This window comes from Lindgomyces ingoldianus, assembly GCF_010093535.1.
Source record: "Lindgomyces ingoldianus strain ATCC 200398 unplaced genomic scaffold BDR25scaffold_7, whole genome shotgun sequence".
NCBI lineage: Eukaryota > Fungi > Ascomycota > Dothideomycetes > Pleosporales > Lindgomycetaceae > Lindgomyces > Lindgomyces ingoldianus.
This window is the reverse complement of record NW_022985168.1, coordinates 594,922-610,385: the sequence shown is the minus strand read 5'-3', so window position 1 is coordinate 610,385 and position 15,464 is coordinate 594,922. Positions and strand designations below refer to the sequence as shown.

Here is a 15,464-nt window from a genome sequence, read left to right as displayed (position 1 = left end):
AAAGGCTTTTAATTTATAAAGAGAACCTATAAAATTTAAAGCCTTATACTAGACTAGATTAGAGTTATGTTCTACTTATTTTACTTAGTACTTAAGCATTTTCTAGTAAAGCTTGCTAGTAAGTATTTTCTCTACTTCCTACTTTTCTACCTTATTAATAGTAATACTAGAGGGTTTTAGAGGTTCTTATTTTAGAAGAGAATTCTAAGGGTCTTTATAAAGCACTTTTAGTGCAAAGATGTTATGTATCTTTAACTTTAAAAGTAGTTTTAGGCAGTATAAGTTACTAACTTACTTAAGTACTTTAAAAGAACTCTTTTATTAATTAGATAGTTTTTAGCTAGGTCTTTAAACAGCTAAGTTCTCTATACTTAAGTAGACTATATTGCTAACCTTCTAGTTAACTAGCTAGTAGTAGTAGTTAACTATAGTTTACATCTAATTCTAGGCCTTTTCTATATAGGTCTTTGCTAGCTCCTAGGCTGCGTGTATGCAGGTTGCTAATGCTAGAGCATTCTTTTAATTTAACTTGTCTATAGCTGTAATAGGTTCTGTAAAATGTTTCTAGTCCTAGCTTTAACATAGTTTAAAGCTGTATAAAACTTAATATAAAGACATTTTAATTATTACATAAAGTAAGGTTATCTAAGCCTAATTAATTAAAGGCAGTAAAGAACTCTAGTTATTTTAGTAAAAAAATATAAAAAGCTTTAGTCTTTAATTAATATACTTATTTATAATCTCTATTTAGCTATCTATTTCTTTATAATAGGCAGTAAAGAGCTTAACTTTTACACTTAAAATTTAACAAAATTTAGACTAGAAACTAGATATAAACTAAAGTCCTTAATTAAAAATAATAGTTTTAAGTATGTAGCTAAAATAGTACACTTATTAAATAAATAAAGTAGCTATTCTCTAGGCGTTAATTATTTTATAGTAGGGGATAGAAATAGCTTATTTTAATAAGTAATTAATTATAACTATAATCTAATTATATCTAGACTTATCTTTAGAGAACTTCTTAAAATTAATACACAAGTGCTGCATTAGTTAAGCAGGAATTAGCAGGGGGTAGATAAAGCCTAGGCTTTAGGTCTATTTTAAATAAGCCTTATAATAAAAAAGGTAATTCTGTATATATTATTTATAAGTAGCCTTTATACCCTTCTAGTAGTACTTTTAGGCTAGTAACTAATAAGTCTTAGTAGCACTTAAGTGTGCTAAGAATACTTAGTTATAAACTTCTTAGATAAGTTAAGTACACAGTAACAAGTCTGCTAGCACACATAAGTAGTTAGCATAAAAAAGTAGTCTGTTTCTTATCTAATAATAGTAAAGTAAAAGTTTTTACTTTTACATAAAAAAAGCTTAATTCTTTTAAAGTAATATATTAATTAATTTTAAAGAATTTAAAAACATAACCTAGTTTAGTTCTTTTATAATGTTTAGTGTAGCTGCTTAAGTTGTTATTTAAGTAATATAGTACTAGGCTAGTTTATAGTTAATTTAGAGGTGTAGTTAGTGCAGTCCTAGTAAGACTCTTAACTTATTATTAGTTTAAGCTACTCTTAAATTTTCTACATCTTATTTGCAACAACTAAAAATGTCTGCCCTAGCGTTGTTTTTACTAGGGGTGTACTTAATTTAAAAGTAATACTAAGCTAACTTTTTAGCTTAATAGACCTAATAAGCATTTAGCACTTTTATTATTATAAAGTACTCTAATAAATAATAATTAGTATATACTAAGGTGCTTATTACTATAAATGTAAGCTTAGCCCTTTATTATTTAAACATAGTAACTATTGTAAATAGCTCTTTATTATGTATCTTTTAGTTTAGCTCTAAACTAGATAGAACTTTACTATAAAATAATATAAGGCACTAATTTCTATCTGCTTATTTTTAAAAAAGGACTTCTACTACTACTTTATTAAAAGTGTTAGTTTTAATTTTAGTTTACAACATAAAGTTAAAATAGTAAAGTGTAAGTATACTTAGTAGCGTAGACTTTAGCTTTTTAAAAGCTACATTACACTCTAAAGTCTATATAAAAGAGGTAGTAGAGCTCTAAAGTGTAATAATTAGTTTTACTATATAAAATTTTTTTAAAATAAATTACTAATAAAATCTAGTAAAGCCTAAGAAGAATTTTACACTTGTTATAGTAGTAGGCGCCTGCTAGTTACGTAGCACCTCTACTTTCTTTAGGTTAACCTCTAGTCCTTTGTTTAAAAGTATATAGCTAAGATACTTTATTTAAGTAATATAAAATTTACTTTTTTTAATTTTTACTTATAATTCTGCTTACTAGAGCCTTTCTAAGACTTTCTTAATATAAAGAATATAAGTCACCTTATTTTTAAAGTAGATAAAGATGTTATTAAGATAAGTAATACAGAAATTATTTAGATAGTTAATTAATATGTTATTTATATAGCGCTAGTAAGTTGCTAAACTATTGCATAATCTAAAAAGCAAAACTTTACACTTATAAGTTCTATATTATGTCTAAAAAGTAGTACACTTTTTAAAGCTTAGATCTATTCTAATCTTGTTAAAAGCTACATAAATATTAAACTTAGTAAAAATTGCTGCTTTAGTAGGTTTTAATAGGAGTTTGTCTATGCGCAGTATTAGATACACATTCTTGCAGGTAAGAGTGTTAAGTTTGCAGTAATTAACATAAATACATAAGTTGCTATTTAGTTTCTATACATAAAAAATAGAAGATATAAAAAAGCTTTAACTTTACTTAATAAAGCTATATTTTAGATTATCTATAACATATTTCTTTATTGCCTCTAGCTCCTTAAGGTTCTGTTTATACAATAGACTGTAACTATTAGAGAGAGGCTCTATAAAGATAATCTTATAGTTATATAGACAATGTACTAGTAGCTAGTAAGCTGCTGTGTGGCTAAATACATCTTAGTACTAATAGTATTTAGAGAGTAATTAGAGGTTTACTAATACTTTAGTTTTATGTTTAGTGTTTAACTATAAAGCTTACTTATCTTTAATTAACTACTTAATTTTATAAATAAAAGTTAAAAAGAACTTATTCTTTTTTCTTTTTATATTAAAATAAAAAGCATTTACTAAAATTAGAGTAATAGTAGCTAAATAAACCTTCTTTAGACCTATTCTAGACTTTTTAATAAATAAGCAGAAAAATAATTTAAGTGTCTTTAGACTATAAATAATAGAAGATCTGTATAATTTTAAAAGCCTTAGTAAACTCTTAATGCAGTAGATTATTAAGCTATATAACTACTAAAATTAGTTCTTTTTTTATAGTGCGTTGTGTTGTTTAATATCTAGCTCTACTTCTTTATTACATGTAGGCTAGGTTAATTGCATAAGTAAGGGCAGCAAAAGTTTGTAAGTAGGCAGATATTTACTAGGCTATATAATCTAATTCCTCTCTATATCTAGATAGAGTTTAAAATAATGTAACTATTTAATGCTAATAATGTAATTCTAGAAGCTAAGGTTTATAATAACAAAAAGGCAGTTTTAGATGCTTCTTCTATTAATTTACATATATAGGCAGATATACTAGTAGACAGGGACTTAGATCTAATCTTAAAAGCTCTTAACTATAACTTTAAATAGTAAGTGTTAAATAAAAATATAAAAGCATTAGAATAATAACTTAGTAGTTAGTAAGTTAATAAATAAAAAACTATAAGCGCTAGTATTAACTAAAGAATTTAAACAGACTTTAATGCTTTTTAAATATAAAACAGTAAGAACTTAAAAGTGTTTTTTTCTAAACAAGTATAATAAATTAATGTTTAATAAATTATACTTACTTAAGCCTAGAATAAAGAGTTTTTTTAGGTATTACTATTTTCTATCTAGGAGGTATCTAGATTAAAATTATTTATATCTATAAATTCTTTTTTAAAATCTTACTACTCTACCTCTATTTTTTATACTTTAGGAATAGGGCAGTTGCTAGCAAAATGTTTTAGTTTTCTATAATTATAACAGTTACTAGAAGTTATCTGTCTTTTAGGGGCAGGTGTTTAGCTAGGTTATTAGTAGGTAGCTAGGGTAGATTAGGGTACTAACAGAGGTGCAGGTTAGAGTGCACTAGAATAGTATACTGCCTTAGATGTATTACTAGAAACCTTCTAAGACTAATCTATACTAGGTCTAATAGTAGACTATTAGGTAAGATTAATAGCTTACTTTAAATTAGCAGAAGTATTCCTTCTTTCTATGTTATAAGCTGTTAGGTAGGCTACTATAGTCTTAAAAAAGCCCTTTTAAGTGTGCTTAAAACCTAAGTTTAGTACTTTTAAGCTAAGTAGTATCTTTTCTTATAAGTAAAAAAACTATTTTACTTTTAATATAGACCCTTTAACAGTAGCACTAATAAAGTAAGCTTTAAAAGTAAAAAACACTTTTTTTTTACTTATTCTTAGAGTTTAAAACACCTATTACACCTCTATTTTTTTATTACTAGTAATAAAGTAAGTTTATAAAAGCTTAATTATTTTTTTTATGTTTCTAAACTAAAAGTAATCTAATTTAGCTAAGTATCTAGGCTCTAGGTATTCCTTTGCGATACTAGCAGTGTGTCCCTATACTAGCGCTATGCGTGCGCGCTTACTCTAATAGTAATCTACATTAATATTAAGTCTATCTATAATAGAGGCTTGCTATTATTTAAATGTAGGTTTTTTACTATCTATAAAGTTTTTAATCTTAGGTGTATATTTAGTAAGGTAGCTTTAAAAGAGCTTAAAGGTGCCTAAAAAGTCTCTTACTATTAAAGTAATAAAAGTAATTTAAGGCATTATTAGAGGTAATTTAGTAGTTAGTAGGGGATAATTAGGACTAACAGTTTTTAATCTAGTTAGCTGTTTAATTTATGCTCTTAATTAAGCAACTTAGTTCTTAAAAGCTATGCTACTAAAGTTTAACTCTAAATCTAGTAGGTTTTTAGCTTTAAGTTCTATAAAAAAAAGTTTAGCTATTAAGGTTAGTAGTAGTTTAGTTCTAAAAGTAGGCATTTTACCTTAGCTATAGCTAGAACAGGTTGCAGTCTTTATAATAAAATCTAATAGTAGTTAAAGGTTAGGCATTAGTAGTTGTCTTTAATTTTAATAAGTTATTAGTAGTTTTTAAGTTTTTACTTTAGCACACTTTTTATAACTTTTCTAAAGTGTCACGGTCAACTTGGACATGCCTCGGACTCTCCCCGGAGAGCCCTCGGCCCAGCCTTGGGCACATGACGTCCTGTCACGTGCCCCAGCACATATATATATATCCTCTTACAAACCCCTAAGTCTCCTTAAGGATTTGTCTATTAATACTATTCTGTACCCCCTTCTGCGCTTTACGCTTTCTGCTTTACAGTGCTCTTATAATTTAAATCCTTTATACTCTCCTATAGAGACGCAGTTAGTTTAAAGAATAGAAAGCTACTTTTACTACTGCTTCTTAAGCTTTACCTTAATTAAAGAGCTATAATAACAATAGCTAACAGCAGTTGCACATGTAAAAGCAGGGCTACAGCTACTACCCCTTCTAAGGCTGTCCTAGAGACGCCCTATAACAACCTTAGTGCTTAACTTTTTAAGTACCTTATGTCTTAGCGCCTTAACTAAATTCTACTAGATTAGCAAGTATAAAAGGTAGAAAATAAGAAACACTAAGTTTTTAAGTTAAGAGATAAGTAAGACCTTAGAAACTATTAGGGACACAGTTAGACTAAACCTAGAAACTTTTTAAGTTACACTAGATAAAGATTAAATAACCCTTTTATTACACTAAGCCCTCTAGGTTTTAGAACTTTAAAGACTACTAGTTAGCTCTTTATAGGCTACTTACAGTAACTGTTAGCAACAGGGGCAAACGCAATATGCTGCAGTACCCTTCTAGGGTAGGCCTAAACTAGCTCTACTGCTGTCCTAGTGCAACCCTTAACTAATAAAGTGTTTATATAATTACTCCTTATAAAAGCCTTTTAGCTTAAGGCTAAAGAAGCTTTAAAAGCTAAAATTAGTTAAGCTTATAAATAAGCCTAGATTACTTCTATAACTCTTAGCTTATCTCTTAGAACTACTCTAAATTAACTCTAATCCTAAGCTAGCCTAGATAAGACCCTAAGTTAGCTATTTAAGATTAAGGCCTTTTTAAAGCTTAGCTTCTTAAAGAAGTCTCTAACCTTATAGCAGGTAAACACCTAGGTAAGAGATATAAATAGTATCTAAAAATACATAGACCTTTTAAATAACTCTGCTACTTAAACTTAATAAATTATTAACTAGATCTAGTTTAAAGTTTATAAAAACTTAATTAGTTATGCTATTAATAAAGGCACTATTAAAACCTAGGCTTAGCTTTAAACTAAAGTACGCAAGCTTACCTAGAATTCTTTTCTAACACAGTACAAAAACTACTATTACTTTTAGAATATAGAGTAGAAAGTAGGCAATATATTTAACACTTTTATTACTTAGCTATTTTAGTAAGAGGGTCTTTTAAAAAACACTCCTTTTTAAACCTTTAATAAAAAGGAACTCTATAAGATTAAAATTACCTTTATATAAAGCTACCTTTTAGAATCTATCTAAAGAAAAATGTAGCGTAACAGCTTACTTAAGTCTGTGAACACTTAGCTAGAGTTTAAGCGCGCTATACGCAATGCTAAAACTGTTGCTTACTCTAAGTAAGCTCTAATAACGCCCTAGGCTAGCTCTAGGAACACTTTAACTTAGAAAAAAAAGCAGTCCTGCTCTACCTTAAACTCTTAATAGTAGTAAAAAGATAAAAGATAAGACTAGAAGCTTATAGGCTAATTAATAAGTAACTAATAGTCTCTAGTATAGAGGACTAATACTACTGTAATAACGCCTTAAAAGACCTCTAGTAAACATAAGCCCTACTAGAAAAACTAATTTAACTAAAAGAATAATAATAGCATAAAAAAAAAGAAGCCCTAGTTGCAAATCTTACACACTTGCAACTAGGGCCTAAATTAAATAGCAAGCAGCTTTATATTACAGTTTAGGTGCAGCTTAAACTTTTTAACAGTAGAATAACTATCCTCTGCAGCCTTTATAACATAGGTGCTAAATTAAACTTAATAAACACTAGTGTTATTTAGGAATATAGCCTTTTATGTAAGCACTACTATAAGAAGCCTAATGTAAGCTTTATTAATAATTACTAATTATAGTTAAGATTACTATATAATCTTTCCCTTATCTACATAGATAATAAAGGTACTAATAAAGAAGTTAGCCTTTAAAAATTCTAGTTAGCTAATTTTTTAAGTTATAACTTAATCTTAGAGTATTTTTAGCTGTAAGAAGCTAACTTTAAAATCTATTTTAAAAATAGTACATTTAAGTAGTAAGAAAATAATAACAGTAGAATTTAGTTAGTATCTACTAAGAAGCTTTTAAAAGACTTTAGTCCTAAAAAGACTGCATACATGCTGTACTCTACCTCTTATACTATTTAACTAATAAGCAACAATGTTAGGAAGGAAGCCCTCTTAGAGGAACTGCTTTAGGGACACCCTAAACCTGCTCTGCAAGCCCCTAGGCCTAGTAGCGATATAGTGCAGGATGTAGAGTACTTTTATTGTTAAGGGCTACTTTAGTTAAAGAAGTACATGCTTAAAATTTAAAAGCATTTTTAAAAGTGTATTAAAATATTTTTAAAGCTTTTATAGCTTTCTAAAGCTATAGCCTATTATATAGTAGCTAGTATCTATAATTAAGGCCACTGCTAGGCCACACTGCCTGCAGGCGTTGCCTAGGTACTTCTTAACAACAGTGATGGGTATCTAGGCACTAATAATGCTAACAACGCTCTAGACTCTAAGGAACTCGCGCATGTTCCCCCTAAGTTCTACTCTTAGTAGTACGCTTTTAGCAAACATTGTATAAACATCCTTAGGCTAAATAGCAAGCATAATTATGCTATAAAGATTAAGAAGGGAAAGAAGATTTTAAACCTCTTAATCTATAACCTCTCCTGCTATAAACTAGATATCCTGCAGAAATACCTTAATGCGGCCTAGGAGAAGGGTTAGATACGCCTAAGCAGGTTGCTAGTAGGTGCTTCTATTCTTTTTATTCTAAAACTAAATAAGACACTGCAACTTTATGTTAACTATTAAGGTCTTAATAAAATTATAATTAAAAACTAATATTTAATTTTACTTATAAGTAAGATGTTAAATTACTTATTAAAGGCTAAAGTCTTTATAAAGCTTAACCTTTGCAACACCTACTATAGGCTTTGCATTAAAGAAAGAGATAAGTAGAAGACTGCCTTTAAGACGCAGTATAGGCATTTTAAGTACTTTATTATGCTTTTTAGCCTAGCTAATGCCTTAGCTACTTTTTAGTCCTATATCTATAGGGCTTTAGAAGGCTTATTAGATAGGACATGTGTTATCTATCTAAATAACATCCTTATTTACTTTAAAAATAAAAAGGACTATAAGTAATATGTTTTTAAAGTTCTTAATTAACTAGTAAAATAAAAACTGTACTATAAAGCATCTAAATATTTTTTTAAGATAAAGGCTGTTAAGTTCTTAGGCTTTATAGTTACACTAAAAGGTGTAGTAATAGACTTATTACACGTTTAGATAATTAAGGAATAGCCTAAGCTAAAAAGCTTTAAAGACATTTAGGTATTTCTAGGCTTTATAAACTTTTATTAAAGATTTATTTATAATTACTTAGAGATTACATGCTTACTAGTTAACTATATAATAGCTGCTTAAGCCCTAAGTCTGCCCTATAAGGGCCCTAACTTAAAAAAGAAGAAAGAAGTAAAGCAAAATTATAAAAGTCTTATAAAGTAGTACTAAAAATAGTTCTAGCTTAAAAAGGCCTATAACACTTTCCTAACTTTTAAGTTAAAATTTATAGATGCTTTAGTTTTCTAGCACTTTAATCTATTAAAGCTAGTTATAATTATTATAGACGCTTTTAAGTTTACTATAGTAGTAATACTGCTCTAGCCTTAGTTCTCTAAGCTAGCAGTAAATTGCTACTAGAGGCCTATAGCCTTTTAGAGCTGCAAGTTAAGCGGCCTATAACTCTGTTAGCATACGCACAACAAGGAGTTGTGCGCAATTGTGGAGAGCTTTAAACATTAGAGGCACTACTTAGAGTACACTTTAAGCATAATCTAGGTACTCTTTAATTATAATAATCTGCGCTATTTTATAACAATAAAGAAGCTCTCCCTTAAGTAAGCCTACTAGGCAGAAGAGCTAGCGTAGTTTAATTTTAAGATTAAATACAAGCTAGGTCTAAAAAACCTAGCTAATAGACTATCTAAGAGACCTAATTATATAAAAAAAGTCTTTTTAGAAGAAGTAAAATTGCTATAAGATGTAATGCTTTTAACTTTATAGTAAAAGCTTTAAGTGTAGGCAATTTAAACGTCTACAGCTTATTGCGCTAGTTAGGCAGCGTGTAGTATAACTTCTCCTAACAGTGACCTAGCAAGGTGCTGTACTATACCTAGGGAATCCCTAAATCTACCTAATATAATGTTAATTATTAGAGGTACGCCTCTATTAACTTAACCTGTTGTTCCTACAGACTATAGCAGTCACAGGGCAGTTAATTCTAAAGCGCTGCAGGTCCCCTATAGAGAACCTATAATGCAATAATAGACCTAGAATGTTACAGAAGAGTTCCTTTATTACCTTTACATTTATAAAATGTTATTACTAAACTATTTTACTATTATAGCTATATAAGATAAAAACACTTATGCTTTAAAAGTCTTAAAACATCTTTTTAAGTACATTAAGTAAGTGCAGGAAACTAATAAGGCCTATTAGTTAAATATGCTCTTAACAGAAAGAAAAGTAGGTAAGGCAAAAAAAAGCACTCTATTTTAGAAGCATAACTCTATAGGTGTTTTGCGCAGGAATAGGAGAGTGTAGATTCTAGATAATAAAGCCTTGTGTTAAAACATCCTAATAAAGAACTATAATAACTCTATAAAAGGGCATTATAGTGTTAAAAAGACTATAGACCTTTTTAAAAGAAAATACTACTAGCTGTACCTTTACTGTAATGTTTATAAGTACATTATAAGGTGCGCACTATGCTAGCTAAATAAGATTTAGCAGCATAAGCTTTAAAAGTTACTAAAACTTTTACCTTTACTTACTTCTTTATAAAGGCACTACTTGCTAGACTTTATTATTAACCTACTAGAGTTAAGAGACTTTATAGGCAGTACTTATAACTTAATTTTAGTACTTATTAACTACTTTTTAAAGTATGTCTAGTACCTTCTTGTTACTAAGACTATTATAGCAAGAAAACTAGCTACCTTTCTAAAGAAGTAATTCTTTATAAAGATAGAACTACTAGATACTTTTATTTTTAATTATAGTTTAATCTTTACTAGTTAGTTTTAGTTAAATATCTGCTTTTACTTAAAGATTAACTACTAGCTTAGTACAGCTTTTTATTCTTAAACTAATAAGTAAACTAAGTGTTAAAATTAAGAATTAGAGTTATTCTTGCAGTTATACTTAAACTACTAGTAGGATAATTAGTGTAAGCTGCTACTGTACGCAGAGTATGCTTATAACTCTAAGAAACACTTCTCCTATAGCAAATGCCTAATACGCGTAGCGTACAGGGTTACTCTAAAGGGCTTTAATAGGGTTAAGGACAATTATTAGCTTAGGCGCCCGCCCTAGGTATAGGACAAGTCTAGAAAGGCACTAGCCCTGCGGGACTAGGTGGTCGCTTATCTCTTAAGATAGAACAAGCAATGGGAAGCTGCGCGCTTATGCCTTAAGCAGGCGCAGCGGCACTAGGTTAAATAGTACAACACTAAGCATTTAGAAAAGCACTTTAGTGTAGAAGATTAAGTTATTTTAAAGTTAAAGCATATTAGGACATAGTGTCTATTAAAGAAGCTTAATGCAATGTACTTAAAACTCTTTAAGGTACTTAAGAAAATTAGAAAGCTAGCATACTAGCTAGACCTACTATAATTAATGTAAAGGATTTATTCTGTCTTTTATGTTTTACTACTAGAGCAATAGAATAAGCCTCTTTAAGAAAAGCCCTTCTAGCCTAGGCCTGTACACGTCCTAGAGACAGATAGCAGAGACTGCTATAAGGTTAAAGGAATTCTTAAACACAAAGATTTAAAGGTAGGACAATAGTTTCTTATAAAGTAGCTTAGGTAGCTTCTTAAGGACTTTACTTAAAAACTTAAGAAACACTTTAACAACTATAAGAAAGTTCTTTAGGATTATTAGCTTACCTTGTGTAATATATTGTAATAAAAGCAACAGCTAAACGCTACACCTGCAGGTACCCCCTAGGGGATAACTGCACTAACTTTAGCACTTATAGCAAAACCTAATGCAATCTAAACTCTGTAACATAGGAATTGCTAAAGAAAGTTAGCACACAAATAAAAAGAGAATAAAGTAATAACTTATACTTTTTACTACAAAATTTTAACTTTATGCAGCTTATAAGGTTATAACCTAGAGCAGGGTGTAAATGTCTGTATTAAAGGTACTGTCTAGGGCCCTACTAGACCTAGAGAGGTCCCGGGTAAAGTCTAGACTAGGTATTATCCACATATATGACAGGAACATCCTAAAGATTTCTAAAAACATTGCTAGCTACTCTCTTAGTAGAACAAAGGTTCTGCGCGCTCCTAATCTATCTGTGCTGTACTAGACTGCTAATTTACAACTAGTAAGCTTACTTTTTTAGCAGCAGGTATATCTTACTAATAACTATCCTCCTAACAGGAAAGACCTAGTAATTAACCGCTGCATTTAAGGGAACTACCCGCGCGGGAGCAGTGCATCCACAGATGCCCTGCAGTACCTATAAGTACTAAAACTAAAACCTTAGGACCTTTAAAAGCAGACCTTAACTAGATAGTAAGAAAGAAAAGTTGTAATTTTAAGTTACTTCTATAGAAGTAGGCTTTTTAATTACAGACTATCTACTTTACTTAGCCTCTGCAGGCCTATTAGGCTTAACCTAATAAGACAAGAACGCCCTACATTAGCAGCTACAGCGCTAGTAATAACGTTCTAACTCTCCTAGTTGTACTTCTCTAGACATAGTTTTCCCTTACTAAGGTTTTCTAGAGTTTAGTCACTAGTGATAAGTACTACCCAGGCGTAACCTGTACGGTCCCCACCGCAGGTCCGCCTGGGGCTAGTCCAAGTTACCATGATATCCTACCTATCCAATCGCAGGATCGAGGACGACCTGCAGAAGGAGGGGGGCCATGTCACGGTCAACTTGGACATGCCTCGGACTCTCCCCGGAGAGCCCTCGGCCCAGCCTTGGGCACATGACGTCCCGTCACGTGCCCCAGCACATATATATATATCCTCTTACGAACCCCTGAGTCTCCTCAAGGATTCGTCTATCAATACTATCCTGTACCCCCTTCTGCGCTTCACGCTTCCTGCTTCACAGTGCTCTCACATAAAGGTAATTCTAATTATAGAGGATAAGAAGTTCTAAACCTAAAGGCTTTAGTTAATAAAAAGTCTCTAAAATTTTATTTATACTAACTAAATAATTTAATGTAATAGTGTATAAAAATAGTAACTTAAACTAAATTAAACACTTCTTAAAGTTAGACATAGTTAAATAAATAATTAATATAATATTATTAATAAGGCTGTTACTAGTAAAAGTAAGTTTTTTAATATAATGTAATAGCGCAGGCAAGACAATAGGTCTAAATGCAGTAGGAATCTACTTAGAGGCATATAGGAGTGCGTGGGGACTCTGAACCTAGAAATGCCATTAACACCTATAGGCCTTGTACAAAAGGATATTAGAAAACTACTAAGCTAGCTACAAGGGCAAGGTGCGACTAAATACATAAGGGAATAGGGGTAACTGCGGGGGACTGGGTCGAGTTATGGTCGGGGCCGATACGGGGACCCTTCGGATAGGATCCGAGCGACCCGAGATGGAATGATTCGTAGAATCGTTACAAGTGTTATAATTATAGTCTTTTAAAAACTACTATAATTAATCTTTAGCTATAAATAGTATACTATTATAAGATAAGGTAAAAGACATAGTGTAAAAAGCTTTTAACTTCTACAGCCTATAAGACTATGTAAAATAGATAATAAAAAAATCTAATTAACTAAATAAGGTCTATAAGGCAGTAAAACACGTAGATAAATAACTCTATAATAAAAAATAGTCTATAATAAGTATTTTTAAGATAATAGACTATAGATAGATAAATTAAACTTTTTAAAAAAAATTTAAGCGCCTTTATAAAACTTTTAGCTAATTAGAGCTTTAGAAGCTCTCCCTGTAGACCTCCTGCTTACTAAAGTCCTCCTACTCCTTTAAAATTGCTATAAAAACTTTCTAAAAGGGTAATATAATCTGTACTACGTACTGTACCTAGGGCATCATTAACTGTACAGTGCGGCTCACGAACTCAGTACGTTCGTACTGAACACGTGACCGTTACGGTTCACTTTGTACGGACCGTAGTACGGCCCGTTGGAAGCCCTGGCCCCTAGAGTGTCCCCTCCCCTAGGTTTGGTTATTACACTCCGAGTATCACATTCAGGGAGATTGTGAAGGCAGGGTTGGCAGATCCTCTACCCTCGATCAACGTCTCTTGGATTGATCCGTAGAATTGAAGTAGTCCTTCGACACATTTTGCAAGCCCGGCATATCAATGCCTTGTTGTACTCTCTGCAACAGTCTACTTCGTCTCTGGGTTGTCGGTGTCTGGGTAGCGGAATAGATAGGGCATGTGCGGTGCTCCAGCCTGCACACTGTAGTAGCATTAAGCACAGAAAAGTATTCGAGTTTGACACACGGTATTAGCCATAGAGTACAGCTTCATGCAGGGCTTCCAACGGGCCGTACTACGGTCCGTACAAAGTGAACCGTAACGGTCACGTGTTCAGTACGAACGTACCGAGTTCGTGAGCCGTACCGTACGTTTAATGATGCCCTAGGTACGGTACGTAGTACGGATCGTATTACCTTTTTAGGAAGTTTGTATAGGGGTTCTGGAGGGGTATAAGGGCTCTGGCGAGCAGGAGGCCTGCGGACGCTTAAATCTCTTTCTAAGGGTTTTAATCTATCCATCTGTCTGTCGTCTTAAAAATGCCTATTACAGACCATTTTCTATTGCAGAGTTATCTATCCACGCCTCTTGCAGCCTTACAGGCCTTATCTAGTCCTATCTGCTCTTGTTACTAGGGAGAACTAATTAATTAGACCTTAATCTTGCGTCTCTAGAGACCTATAGTCTTAGCTGTTTTAACTAGAGTACAGCGTACTTTAATTGAATCGTACTACTCGTACAGATCACGTGAGCCGTAACAGTTACGATACGTACACCTACCTCTCCTCCTCCCTGTCGTACGAACGTACACAAAATCTCACCCGTACAGGCCTCAAAATCGCCCAATCGTACAGTACTACGTCTCGTTGGAAGCCCTGGCTTCATGCATTGAGGGCACTCCGGCTGTCGGTCTGCGTAAAATGCCTTCTCGAAGCAATATTCGCGCGTTGGTCCTGTCCTACTCAGCTCTATCTTCCCAGTGACCTCTTCCTAGAACGTTATACATTCTTTGAACTTCTTCCCAAGCTCTAATTTCGAGGAGACATCTTTCAATATCCTGTTCACGTCACCATCTTTACGGATATCACTATTACAGTCGGCGCTAATGCCAAAGGTTTCTACAATGTCCACGGGGTTCTAGTTCAGCCTTCTCACTTGGTTCAGTCTGGTTTAACTATTGAGTCAGCTTTGAACATTTGTGGATATAAAGGTGCCCACAAATTTGATAGCCGCATGTTCAGGATTTTGGCAGAGAGGAGAGGTAGAGAAGGCTCTAATAGTCAGCCACTATGTAGGCACCGAACAGAAAGTATCATGCAGCCTCTCCAAAGTTTGTGCTCTCTCGGTTTTTATGCATGGTATCGGTGAGCATCACTGCGAAAACTTCGAGCCATTGAAGAAAGCTATCCAGGGCATCTACCACATCATTCATGTCCACAAATTCCTGGCTAAGTAGCTCTTAAAGTCTCTGAGAGTTGTCGCTGATCAATTGCTTCTACCACCACTCCAGGGATTTCCGCAGTAGGGCCTCTCATGCATAATCGCCCGCATCTCTGGGATGTTCCTTGACGTATTGCCGTAATTTTTTTGCAAACTGCGCGGAATTTGGCACGAAAGCTGGCTACTCCACAATCTTCAACAGTTGTCTCTGTGCCGAGAGCAGCTTCCCCAGAGTTGGTAGGGATTATAGGAGGTGGTGCCAGGAAATGGAGTTAGTACCGAATCCAATTGAGAGAAGGCGAGGTAGTACAGGTAGTACAATATGTTACCACGTATCACGGAACGTGACTAGGGTAGTCATAATTCGTTAAACCCCTTGCTGGAATTTAAAGGGTCGTAAAGAGGAT

General features: G+C 32.4%; 1 protein-coding gene across 1 annotated transcript; it reads left to right on the top strand.

The window, feature by feature from the left end:
* Nucleotides 1–12,227: 12,227 nt before the first annotated feature.
* BDR25DRAFT_351690 (uncharacterized protein) lies at nucleotides 12,228–15,457 on the top strand (the record flags this gene model as incomplete). The annotated part of the gene is made up of 15 exons (XM_033694898.1): nucleotides 12,228–12,478; nucleotides 12,932–13,004; nucleotides 13,478–13,528; nucleotides 13,559–13,671; nucleotides 13,708–13,776; nucleotides 13,812–13,917; nucleotides 13,955–13,979; nucleotides 14,075–14,144; nucleotides 14,379–14,596; nucleotides 14,657–14,815; nucleotides 14,847–15,049; nucleotides 15,143–15,187; nucleotides 15,235–15,294; nucleotides 15,334–15,363; nucleotides 15,410–15,457. The coding sequence occupies 15 exons, from the start codon at nucleotides 12,228–12,230 to the stop codon at nucleotides 15,455–15,457; spliced, it is 1,521 nt and encodes a 506-aa protein (XP_033551000.1).
* Between the last annotated feature and the right edge of the window lie 7 nt (nucleotides 15,458–15,464).